The 13,670-nt window shown below is 42.8% G+C and overlaps 1 protein-coding gene across 1 annotated transcript; it reads left to right on the top strand.

The window, feature by feature from the left end:
* The first annotated feature begins 10,376 nt into the window (after positions 1–10,376).
* On the top strand, positions 10,377–13,526 carry LOC308281302 (guanine nucleotide-binding protein G(I)/G(S)/G(O) subunit gamma-13-like). Its single transcript, XM_080721448.1, has 3 exons — positions 10,377–10,575; positions 12,059–12,163; positions 13,216–13,526. The coding sequence occupies exons 2-3, from the start codon at positions 12,066–12,068 to the stop codon at positions 13,319–13,321; spliced, it is 204 nt and encodes a 67-aa protein (XP_080577574.1). The 5' UTR covers positions 10,377–10,575; positions 12,059–12,065; the 3' UTR covers positions 13,322–13,526.
* The last annotated feature ends 144 nt before the right edge of the window (positions 13,527–13,670 follow it).

The raw sequence follows: 13,670 nt of genomic DNA, 5'->3' as shown, positions 1-13,670 counted from the left end.
TATATATGTCTAATGAAGGGTATGTATTAACTCGTCCAAGAAACCCCATTTGGGTTCAAGTTGAAGATGTTTTGGGTCAGGGCGCTTTTTTTGAATAGTAGAAGCCGAGTACCCCACGGCATTGAGTTTGAAATATATGACGTATATATCACGGTGGACTTGATTAACACGAGATCAGTTGCCATTCCCTCACAATTACAAGGCATTTCATTCCACTAATGGCAACATCTGCCGTGAGTTAATTCCAATGAGATTGTAATGGCGACCGCTGGCTGTTGTTTTGTTTTTATCCCCCCCCTCCCCCCTCTGTTCCGAATAATTTGTTGATTTTCTGTTGTTTTAAAGGAGACCAGGTTATGCCTTTCTGTGAGGGACGACTGTTATTCGTATGTCTGTCTTACTTGTCTTGTATGTGTGTTTTCGCAGTGCATTGTTCTATGCACTCTGAGAAAAAAGGTTACGTGCCACAAATCAAGCATTGTGTTTCTGCCTTTAACAACTGATTTAGGGAGAGCTGTTCCTCTGAAAACCCAATCTTTTGGCAAATGGTTGATTTCGATGGCCCTAGATCAGATGTTAAGTGTGATCTACCACTTTTGTGGTAGATCACACTTGGTCTACAAAAGGGAAGGAGTAAAAGATGGGAACGTTACATAGTGCTAGGATTAGTGGTATCACAGATGCTCTTGTGAAATGTAATTGACCATATCGACGATGGCCATTTTGCTCTTAAATCACACCCGGTGGGTGGTAATGCTCTGATGTCATACATGGCTGCCATGTGAATATGGTCAATGATGCAGTCAATCTTTTTTGGGGGGTAAAAACGCACCTCTGTGTTTGGAACTTACCAGTTTTTCTTTCTTGTTCTCATGAATTTTCACTGTTGGCTCTAGTGAAGGTGAATTTGTGGTTTTGGGATTACAGATGGTTGGGGTTACTGAAATAATTGTAATATTGATAATTTGGTGTCAGTAAACATGGAGACCATGTAAAAGCTGGTATTTGCGGTTTCCGTTTTTGGCTCATGTATTTTGGAGAGACTCGACATGCAATATATATATATCTGTATAATTTCCTCTTGACAAGATGGTCATCCAGTGCCAAGTACAGTTATTATAGCTGGATCTTATTTTTGGTTGTCCTTTTTATGTTTTTGTTTTTCATAGCATAACTGCTGACTGCTGATTTAAATAAAGCAAAGTGATTTATAAATATTTTGTGTTCCGTCTTTGATATTCAATCAAATGTAACTTATACACCTACAGTATGTAGAAAAATTATACTTTAGTACAACGACCTCAGGGGTGTGTCCGTCTTGAGATTTAACAGTGTTGCTGTAAAAACGGACTGCTTGGGACTCTAAAAGACTGAGTTGGAAAGTTGAATCATTGTGGTTATTCACTGACTGGGATATAATGATTCATTCATCCACCGCAGTGCAGAATTTATAGTAATAAAAGTCACAGAATAGGGGATCGTGAGTAGAGCAGTGATTCTGAACCTTTTTAAATTCAAGGTCCCCCAGGCCATGGACCCCCATTTGTGCCCTGTTGTTTATGCTTTATTTCAGATACAGCAGGTCCATGTTGAGAGGAAGTTAACCAAGGACAAAGAGATACGTACATTTCAAATTACATTTGTATTTATTTATTTGAAAGTAACATTGGAAGGGGATACTTGTAGGAATGTAAGGTCAGGGACGGATTAACCCCGCGAGGGCCCCTGGCCGATAATTTTTTAGGGCCCCCCCACCCTCCAACATAACACCCCTCCCTCCCGACGCGCACTACCCAGCTCTGATTTTAAGCCATGATCATCTGTGGGTCAAGAAACCACCTGTAGACAACAGAGAAGGGGCCCACACATTTTATATTTAATTAACGTATACATTTAATTTGAGTAAATTGTCAATGACCACGCAGTCCAGTTCCCCCAAGGGCCCCTGAGAGCTCAGCCAAATGCCCCTGGCAACGGCCCCACCGGCCCAATGGTTTATACAGCCCTGCTCTAGGTGCTTCTCAGTGGAACAGCCTGGACACTAAAGTCAAATTGGCAACAAATTTGAGGACATTTAACAACAGGCAAAAATCTTGGCTGTTGGAAAAGGTGAACAGCGGCTCACCCACAACATGTCACTTAAGTTTCCCTGAGCATTTAACTCCTACCGGCTCCCCACATGAACTCAGCTGGGCGAATCAATAAAGCAATTTCCCTTTTCCTGGGGACCAGAAACCACTCCCTCCCTGGCAACACATTTGAGGGCAAAAATCTTGTCTGTTGGAAAATGTTGCTTTGTTTTACTTTTTGGAGGGAGGGGGATGTCAATCGTCATGATACGTATTTGTATGGTTATTTACTTGTCAATAGTATTTAATTTCTACTGTCTGCAACTGAAAATAACTTTTTGTTGCTGGTTCATCTTTGAAACAGTACTTTATTTATGGGCCAAGCAGTGTTATGGTCCCTTCTTGAATTTGAAACTGCTCGTCTGGTCATGGTCTGGTCCGTCCTTCTTTCTGTCTTACTCAGAACTACAAATGAAAGCTATTGGCTACTTGCCGATGACGTCACCATAGAAAAAGTCAAATAACTATTTATTAACGTGCTCATGACAAGGCTCTCTCTCTCTCCCTTTTCTTTCTCAAAGACCGGACGTCATTTTGCATTTTGGAGACAAACTTATTTGTTCTGGTTTGATTACAAAGGATTGTAATGCTAAACAGACTAGTACAAAGTAGCGACAGAGGTGAGTTTTGTCACCTTTTGTGTTGCACTGTTGCACGTTTGCACCCTGGCCTCATGCAGTGGTGAACGGTTTCAGCAGCAACACGTGGTCGGTGGGCCAAGAATAAACTAAAGAAAACCGTTTATTTAACACTTCTGTTTCTAGAGGTTTAGCAGGCTGTGAGAACATTGATTGTAGCATAGCCTGATCTCATCATCTTTATCATAACTTGACTGAGTATGCCTATATGTCGAGGACGTGCTTATGCTACTGCTAGTGCACGAGTTATTAGTTATTGGCCATTTAAGACTTACATTCGCAGACTTCACTTTAAAAGGTTAGACATCCTTTTGAAGTAGTGCCCAACATCCAATTATGCACTGCCACTGGTGGAGTTGTACAGTGAACAACATTTTTTGCATGTTTTGCAATCTAAAAAAGGAAAAACATTGAATGACTAATTTGCACATAATTTGAAAGCCAAAAATCAAAGGCTTTCACTACTACAGTCATCTCATTGTTGTTTGCATGTGTGGACTTGAGCAGTGGTTCTCTAAGTGGGGTCCGGGAACCCTCAGCTGTCCTTAAATTGGCTCCCAGCTAAATGATCAATAGTTGCTAGCCATTGACTAATTTAATGAGAATGCTTGGTTTGCAATTTGTACAGTGGTAAGGTTTATAAATGATTGTTTAAACTGGCCTAACACACAAATCCCTAGGGGCTTGTTTCCATTGTGGTCCTGTTGTATTCAATGAATTAAGAAAAGTCGGGGACCCCCTGGGGTCCTTTTAAATTGTCTCCCAGCTAAATGATTAATAGTTGCTAGCCAAATGACCCTTGATTATTAGTCTAAAGGCGCCTTTCTGGTTCTGGCTTGGCCCTGCAGTGGAAAGGTGCCTTATCTTGAGTTATTTTGGTTTAGTGACCATGGCCTAATGTATATTGCATAGGCTACTAAGCTGGGGGTTCTTTAGCTCTGGTCCATCGCTTTCACCTCCCGCATTGCTCCCGGTGAAGCTCTGACAGATCCGTCGGGAAACGCATGGACTCGAGATTGTCGGCCCCGCCGAGCGCTCAATACTAGTGAAAATAAACAAAACCGTTTCACTACTCACCAAACCAAAGGTCGTTTTTCGCTGTTGAAAGTCTATTCTCCGCGGTGGTGAACCCCTCAGCACCCCACCTACTCTGTAAAATACACTATTTATGGCATGAAATAAAGTGCATCCAACTCGACCGCCGCTTATTTCCGGGTTGTGAACCATTGTATCTGCGGTGGCCGCTAGGTGGCCTGAGGTGTGTGCGTTTTATTTCATGACAAAAATAATGTATTTTACAGAGTAGGTGGGGTGCTGAGAGGTTTACCACCGCGGAGAATAGACTTTCAACAACGTAAAACTACCTTTGGTTTGGTGAGTAGTGAAACGGTTTTGTTTATTTTCACTAGTATTGAGCGCTCGGTGGGGCCGACAATCTCGAGTCCATGCGTTTCCCGACGGGTCTGTCAGAGCTTCACCGGGAGCAATGCGGGAGGTGAAAGCGATGGACCAGAGCTAGGGGTTCTTGAAATTAAAAACGTTTGAGAACCACTGGTTTAGAGGATTCCTCAAAGGTTTTAAAATTCATTCTGCTTGTGAGAGTCCTACTGATGTTTACTCAGATTTTGCCCTCATTTGGTAGGTCAATCTGTACCAGGAAGAAAATGAAGGACCAATACTTTGACATGAAGGCAAGCTTAACTAGCTTGGGAGATGGAAGCCTATCGCCGCTCAAAAGCCAGCTGTGAGTCTGTGGGGCCTTTTCCACTGGCAAAGAACCGGTTCTGGTTCTTTCTCCTGCCTATGGGATGAACCAGAGGTGTGCTTTTCCACCGAGAACCAGAGTTGGTTCCGAACCGTAAAAGTTTGTTCTGAACGGGAACCACAAAATCCTTGGTTCCTCTGGTTCAATCATGGTTTAATCTGGTGGAAACGCAAGCCGGTTCGCAAGAACGAACCAAGGTTCCAAGAAAGTTGAACCCACACTGGCACTGGTTCTGATGGACACAGTCCGATGAACTCACAATTTGAAATGCTGTCAGTTGCTAAATGGTGCCATAGCATGCCTTCTTCCTCATGTAATTTTGAAAGCCAGTGATGACAAACATTTTTATTTTCTGACACCTCGTATGAGAGCTGCATTGCAGTTACTGATTCTAATGCTTTATCTGAGGCTTCTGTATCATGTAATGTTTGAGGAATTTCCTGAAGTAGGCCTCTAACTCTATTTTGATTTTGTTATTAAAGCATTTAACTGATGTTTATTTCCATTTTTCCCTCATTTGGTAGGTCAATCTGTACCAGGAAGAAAATGAAGAGCCGATACTTTGACATGAATTCAAGCTGTGGTTTCCCTCAGTCGTGAGTGAAAACTTAAGGCCTGACGACAACTAGCTTGGAAGATGGAGCCTATCGCTGCTCAAAAGCCAGCTGTGAGTCAATGTGTTTTCATAGACTGTTGGATGAACCCACAATGTGGAAATGCTGTCAGTTATGGGTTTTGCTAAATGGTGCCATGAGCCATATCATGCCTTCTTCCTCATCAAAAGCCAGTGATGACAAAAACATTTTTATTTTCTGACACCTTGTATGAGAGCTGCACTGCAGTAACTGATTGAAGTCTCCCCCCCCCCCCCCCCCCCCCTCTGCAATTGACAGGTCTCAACCTGATGTATACTTCCATTTTGCCCTCATTTGGTACAGTAGGTCAATCTGTACCAGGAAGAAAAATGAAGGACGGTCTTGATACTTTGACATGAAGGCAATCTGTGGTTTCCCTCAGTCATGAGTGAAAACATAAGGCCTGATGACAACTAGCTTGGATGACAAATCGCTGTGAGTCAATGTGTTTTCATAGACTGAACCCACAAATGTGGAAATGCTGTCAGTTTATGGTGCCATAGCATGCCTTCTTCCTCATGTCCTTTATAAGCCAGTGATGACAAAAAATATATATTTTCTGACACCTCGTATGAGAGCTGCACTGCAGTTACTGATTCCATTGCTTTATCTGAGGCTTCTATATCATGTAATGTTTGAGGAATTTCCTGAAGTAAGCCTGTACCTCCATTTAGATTTTTTTTTAAGCATTTACCTGATGTTTACTTCCATTTTACCCTCATTTGGTCGGTCAATCTGTACCAGGAAGAAAATGAAGGACAGAATGCCTGACGACAACTATAGCTTGGAAGATGGAGCCTATCGCCGCTCTAAAGCCAGCAGTGAGTCGATGTGTTTTCATAGACTGTTGTTGGATGAACCCACAATGTGGAAATGCTGTCAGTTATGCTTTATGGTGCCATAGCATGCCTCCTTCCTCATGTCCTTTAAAAGCCAATGATGACAAAAAAATATTTTTTCTGACACCTCGTATGAGAGCTGCACTGCAGTTACTGATTCTAATGCTTTATCTGAGGCTTCTGTATAATGTAATGTTTGAGGAATTTCCTGAAGTAAGCCTGTACCTCCATTTAGATTTTTTTTTAAGCATTTACCTGATGTTCACTTCCATTTGGCCCTCATTTGGTCGGTCAATCTGTACCAGGAAGAAAATGAAGGACAGAAGGCCTGACGACAACTATAGCTTGGAAGATGGAGCCTATCGCCGCTCTAAAGCCAGCAGTGAGTCGATGTGTTTTGTTTTCATAGACTGTTGTTGGATGAACCCACAATGTGGGAATGCTGTCAGTTATGGGTTATGCTTTATGGTGCCATAGCATGCCTCTTTCCTCATGTCCTTTGAAAGCCAGTGATGACAAAGATATATATTTTCTGACACCTCGTATGAGAGCTGCACTGCAGTTACTGATTCTAATGCTTTATCTGAGGCTTCTGTATCATGTAACGTTTGAGGAATTTGGAATCTTGAAGTTTACCTCCATTAGATTTTTATTTTCTCAACTTTTCTTTTCCCCTTACAATTTGCAGGTGTGAGGTGTCCATCTCCCTGTATTTGCAGGATGCCTTAATGGGCCTGGTAGCTAGCTCAGAAGAGACAGTCCTAGACTCCTGCCACAACATTCCATATGTGCCAAAGCTACTGTGGACCGGAAGTGAGATGTTCGCAGGAAGCACTAGTGAGTTTTATCTTTATAAGCCATCACCAGACAGGAACAACAGGAAGTCAAATAATTGATATCATGGGCTGAACTGACACACTGTGGTGAACTGCGGTTTTGTGGGTTTATAGGTTGCTCTCAAGTTTCCTCATGACCTTGAAAAGCCAGTGATGACAAATAAACCATTTTCTGACACCTCGTATGAGAGCTGCACTGAAGCTCCTGATTCTAATGCTGATCTGAGGCTTATGTAATGTTTGAGGAAAGTTGTCTTAAATGTCACGAATGTCATGATTTGTTTGACCTCTTACTGTATGTTCTGTCTCACAGTTGAGACGTCATCCTATCTTCTCAGAGAATTGGACTCTGGAGAAATTAGGTTCTGTGGCTTGGCAGACTGCACTGCTGGGCAACTCTTCAGTCAGAACCTTCAATCTTGTTTTAAATTATAAAGATGAGCTGCTACTGAAACTCCAGTTCAAGACTTGCAAGGTGTCGGTAAGCATATGAGAGCATATTCTGATTGAAGTATGAGCTGAGACCTCATGACAACCGTCATACCATAATTTCGAATTTGTTCTAATCTGTTTTTTCTTTTTCAGGTATCCAATATTGAAGAACTTTGAGACCTGAAATATGGTTGGCTTAATACACAATGAACCTTGACAAATGTTCTGTATACAGTGAGATACTGTAAAGAATAAAAGTAATATTTTCATGAGGGTAGGATTACATCAAAATACAGACGAACAGTATGGAAGTATATACTGTAATGAGACATGCCATGAGAGATGTAACAAGCTGCAGGAGAGTCACAACATTTCGCTGCTTGTACCTGTACAAATAAAGACATTTTGAATCTTGAAGGCTTATCATTTTTGCATTTAAAATATGCCATTATATTTGTTTCTGTTAACTATGTTATTGCTTACTTTAATACTTTTGTCAAAGGGCCTTTCCCAATGTTAAAATGTGGTTCATTCTCAAATCTCAATACTATTTCACTGCACTTTTGCTCTGCTGCTGTTTGATTTTATTTAAAAAACAATTTCCTGAGTGATATATTGCCTACAGTCAGAAATGGTGGCCATTGACAAAACTAAAGTACTTTATTCTGATGTTTCAATATTAGTGAAGTGCTGTTTTGAGACCACAGAATGCATTGTATTTGGTCCAGAGTATGGGTTATTATGTTATGACTAGATGGAGCCTTGTATCAAAAATCTGCCATGAGGGCTACTTGACCTTGTTTTTAGTAGGCCTACACCAGTGCTTAATTTGTGCCGGAACAAGCCGGATCTTGTTCCGCTACCTCGCTTTTACAGACCGGGACCTATTTGATTGGATCCGCCACCTATTCGATTTGGAATCAAGGATCCGGGACCTTCCCTGCACAAAAAGAACAGATCTACAAGCTATCCACCCATATCAACCAGAGATGCAATAGCCAATATGGCTTGTACGTCTGTCAGCGCAGCAACTTGCGCACAGTTATGACACGGCCGTTGACTGGATCAGATTCAGCTGCGCTGCGCTCAGTGCGCTGTGCTGTGCTGAAGGCTGTCTAACGGCCGGGAGCCGAGAGGGGGACAGACCTGTTACCCTGGCACGCTTACATGTGTGGATCATGCGACGTTTACATTTAAAAAGCAATCGATTGCTTTAAATCTGGAGCGGAGCGTGGACAATAAAAGCACGGTTTTGTGCACGTTATGATAAAGCATTTGCCTATCACCCGCAGCACATTCAATTCTCAAGCCAGTTAGCGTAGCCTAGCCTTCACGTTAGCCAAACAAACTGGAGCTCTGGTCGTTAACGTTATTTGACTGCGAGCGCCAGTGGTGATGTGCGGACTGAAGTATCAGGCTATAACGTTATGTGCTCACTGCTCACTGCTCAGCCTCTCCCCTGTTAATAAATAAAACTACACTTTGACGTGTACTCAACGAAACAGACTGTTTTAGGGAGCTGAAAGCCCAATATACTTTGTGGGAACACCCAGCTAGAGCCCCCCACCTCACGTCTAAAATACACTTTTTAGCCACAATCCAGAAAAGAAAATGTTTATTATTTAAGCCAGGATAAAGGCAGGGGTCTTCAACAGGGGGTTGCTCAGAGTCCTCAGAGTTACTACAGGGGGTCTATCTACACTACAGGGGTCTATCCCTGTGTGATTTATTAACTTCACTACTGACTTAAACCCCTATCCCTTTATTCTGAGGGGTAGGGTGTAGGGGAAAGAGCAGACCATACAGACCATGGGGTAAATTACTGACAGTTTAAATGTCTGGTAAATGCACTGATCACAGCTGTCAAATAAAGTTTGTATGACTGATTGGAGACTTATTTTTCCAATAAATTGGATTCTGTTTTAAAAGGAGCTGGCTTAACAGATCACATCTATTTTCTTTTGCCGGTTAAAAAAAAGTAATATAACTTATAGGCCTATTATAGATATTACTGTTGATTCCGCAATAATGTTATACTTGGTGTATTCGGAAAATGTGCACCGGGTGTGCGTGCACGCGTGCATGTGCGTGCAGGTGTGCGTGCACGTGCACGCATGCATGTGCGTGCATGTGCGCGTGTGCACACAAAACCCAGGATCCCCCACCTTTTCATTGACAAATTAAGCACTGGCCTACACCACTACATCATTGCTGTGTTGTCTACATCAATGACCCAGACTATGTTTTTAGGACTAAACACTGAAGCTCTCAATCCTGTTGTGGTCAGGTTAAAACGTTAAGTTACTTTAAGGCCAAATTATATAATGAGCATATTTCACAATGTTTGCCAGACCCATGAAATGGGTAGGCCTACTTAAGCAAATGTCTGTCCGGGTTTTCTATATAAAGGGTATATATGATGATGACATGATGATGACATGCCTACAAAAGGCATGATGTCATAAATGATGACAGACAGGGGGTTGGCAGAACCGGGGTCTGGCACAACCAGGTTGACCTGGTCTAGTTTTTACACACATCCCAACTAAAAATGTAGATGTCTGTTTGCCAAAAAACTAAAATGAGGCTACTAAGGGGAGTTCGGTTTCTATTTAAATACAATACAAGCGAATGCCTGCATACATTTTAATAGTTTTGCTTGAGGGACATGGCCTCATTTGCAAGCTTCCTGCCTCGTCCTGGGCTGGAGGCACTCGGGGAAGGATTTCCATACAGCTCGTTTGCCTAACAAACCAGAGGGAGCCCTGCGCAAGTGCGCATCTCCATACTAGTCTACAGCAGCAGTGGTTCCTAAACTTTTCAGGCCTGGGCTGGAACCCCAACTTTGTTGTTTTAATCGATGGAATTTTTGCTTTAAAACGAATAAAACTATTTTAAAAATAATTATAAAAAAAAAAAAACGTGTAGGCTATTTATTTAAAGAAAATTAGATTTTTTTGAGTCGTGACCCATAAAAAAAGAAAAAATGGTCCTCGACCCACCAATGGGGTCCCGACCCAGCGTTTGGGAACCAGTGCCTTCCCAGTCGTCGCTAAGCAGAGCGGAGCGCAGGGGAGGTGCCCTCAGCCCTGCGCCACATCCCAGGCAGCAGCCGCACCGCACACAAGGACCTCCTGCACCGCCGCTTGAGGTCGGACTTCTCTGCCGGGGAGGAGAAAAAAATCTCACACCACCACATCGTGACGGGCTGTTTCCACTTCCACCTCGTCCGGCACAAGAAGAAGAGCACCGACCGACCACGGTTCTCTCGCTGACTGACTGTAGTAGGCCCTGACTGACGGTGAGAGAGCTCATCCTATCCTCTATTTCTAGCAGCTAAGATGCCCGTTAGCTGATGATGAACGTTTATTATGGGGATCAAAAGGCAAGGCGGTTTCGGATCGGCTAATGATCATCATCGTTATTACATCTTTTGAAAATAGCAGATCTACAAGCTCAGAATGCGGCGAAGCATTGTGAGCTTGTAGATCTGCTATTTTTCAAACTGCCAAAAAGGGTTGAAGTGGTTAATTTATAATACAGTAGTCTACACAGCGCACTATGTGCGCTCTCGTTCGATGTAGCCTACACAATCTGATGCCGCCGCCGACCGAAATGCATTTATTTTTTTACATTTAGGCGATACATTTTTGCGATTTATTTCATATTTCATTTGTTGCAAATGCGCCTTTGTTTATTGAAGCGGAATCTTCAAGCACATCTGGAATTCTGGATTTAGAACTAGAAGGTAGGCCTGCCGTTTTGTGGTCTGTTTTGTGCAGACATTATAAGACAACGACATGCCCCTATATAGCCCTGTATGAATTGAATGCATGTTATATGGGGAAGCAGGCGTCTATTGCCGTAGTGTTGGTAAAATACCTATACAATTGCAAGTGAACTTGGTGTGTGTGTGTGAAGTCCTTTGCTTATAGTTTTGCTTGGAATAACCGGATGCGCTGGAGCAGATGTTGACTGATGCAGTCACCTGAGACAGGCTCTAGATCCCCGACCTACTTAGATCCATTAAATAGATAGATGATGGACGGGAGAGGAAGTGATGCTAGCCCTAAAAGGTTTCTGAATCGATCTGCACATTCTGACTTTGGGTGATCTTGCATTGCAGTTTCTTGTTCCCAGCAGCTATTAGGAACACTCATGGCTGTACATTTATTTAGTATCCTAATGATGTAGGCCAGGGGTCTTCAACGTTTTCAGGCCAAGGACCCCTTAGTTGAGAGAGAGATGAAGCAGGGACCCCATAACCTTTTCATGGATTACATAAACTAGTTTAATCTATTGACAGCACAATCATCAGTGTATTTTGGATTCATGTCAAATTGTGTTTTCAGATATTTAACCACTTGAACAGTCATAATAAACTTGGCCTTTCACTCGGTACTTAGTGTGCTCTTTTTTCCCCTCTACACCAAACCTAAAAAAATAGCTGATCTACAAGCTCACAACGCCTCGCTTGTAGATCTACTATTTTTGGCTAAAGTTCTCAGAATAGGCCTAATGGACAATAGGGTTCAAGTGGTTAATTATAAAAATTGAGAAAAAATCACGCTAAAATTTAGGACCCCCTGTAGTAACTCTGAGGACCCCCTAGGGGTCTTGGACCCCCTGTTGAAGACCCTTGATGTAGTAGGCTATTAAAACACTGCGTTTATAGCGACTGTTATAAACCTATGCTATGAACCGCTGCTTGTGAGCTGCTCACTGCTCAGTTGATGCACGCTGACGCAAGGGAAACCCATGCAATTCTAACCATGTGTTTACAGCAGCACCATGGATGAGCTGGATGTACCTCAGATGAAGAGAGAGGTGGAGAGTCTTCAATACCAGTTGGCCATCAACAGAGAGAAGTCGTCCATCACAGTCACAGAGTGAGTATACATATACCAGCAGAGCTGTGTTCTACCTGTAACGCACGTATACAGCGTCTGCTGTCGGAAATAAAAATATGAATAGCGTCTGCCCTCGTGAACCTTTCAAAGTAGCGTATTTGATAGGCATTATGCACTGGGGTCTGCCCTGGTCACACGAATAGCCGCAGATCATAGATTATAGTATGCTCTCAAAAAATCTCTAGAACACACCACTGCATACCAGTGGTGTAAAGTAACTGTGTACAGTTATTTAAGTACTCTGAAGCCTGCTTTAGAAAAGTGAGCTTGTAGATATGCTATTTTCAAAAGATGTTGATACATTTGCAAACTCGAAAGGGGACATTCTGCATAATGAGTACTTTTAGCTCAGTCGGTAGAGCTCTCGCCTTTGTACCGCAAGGTCATGGGTTCGATTCCGGGCACCGCCAACTCAGCGTATGAGTAGCACGGCTTGGCAAGTCGTGCGGCAAGTACTGGGAGCTGATGGTAGGTGTGGCGCTCCACCTCAGCAGTCCATCTCCCAGGGGTCTAGCGCATTGTAACGGGGACAGACTCCCGCGTGTTACCGGCTGATACCGACAATAAGCCACTCCCGACCTACTTGTTATTTTCGGTGCATTTTGATACAGACACTTTTGCACTTTCACTCAAGAGAAAGATATCTGCAACAGAGCAGAAAGCCCGCAAAATTAGATGAAGTATTTTTGGTGCACGGCGCCAAATAACATGAGTTAAAGAAGAAGTCGCCAGCACTCATCTAATCTCCTTTTTCATATGATTTTATTTACCTCACTGGACAGGAGCAACGTACACGTTTCGACCTTGTTGGGACCAAAAAGGTCGAAACGTGTACATTTAGATGCAGACTTTTAGTTGTAACAGAGTATTTCTACATTGCAGTATTGATACCTTTAAGAAATACATGGGGGTACTTTTTCCACTGTGTACTGGGTTAACTGTGTGTGTGTGTGTGTGTGTGTGTGTGTGTGTGTGTGTGTGTGTGTGTGTGTGTGTGTGTGTGTGTGTGTGTGTGTGTGTGTGTGTTGCAGGCTGGTCAAGTGGATCGAGGGGTGCGTGTGTGAAGATCCGTTCCTGAACCCTGAGCTGATGAGAGCCAATCCCTGGGTGGAGAAGGGCAAGTGTGTGATCCTCTAGCGGTCACACACACACACACACACGCACAATCATGGACACACACAATCTAAAGACACCTGCACCCACACACACAATCATTATGCACTCTGTCACACTCTCTCACGCAATGCATTTATTATTATTATTAATTATCTATTTATTTGGGCACCCATGAATGCTTTTAATTTATGTCGACGAGTGGCAGACCCCTTGGTAGTGTGTGTGAGTGCACAGCGCTGAGAGTAGCTTTCTTGCAGTTTCGTTAACTGAAGGACCACTGAGCATTGTTATCAAGCAAGCTGTTTTTATTGGCTGTTTACACTGTCAATCAAAAATAAAGACTGTTTTGAATTTAACAAAACCACTGGGG

The sequence above is a fragment of the Nannobrachium achirus genome (assembly GCF_963921795.1).
Source record: "Nannobrachium achirus genome assembly, chromosome: 3".
Lineage (NCBI taxonomy): Eukaryota > Metazoa > Chordata > Actinopteri > Myctophiformes > Myctophidae > Nannobrachium > Nannobrachium achirus.
The sequence above is the reverse complement of the archived record's forward strand: the minus strand, read 5'-3'. Positions and strand labels throughout refer to the sequence as shown.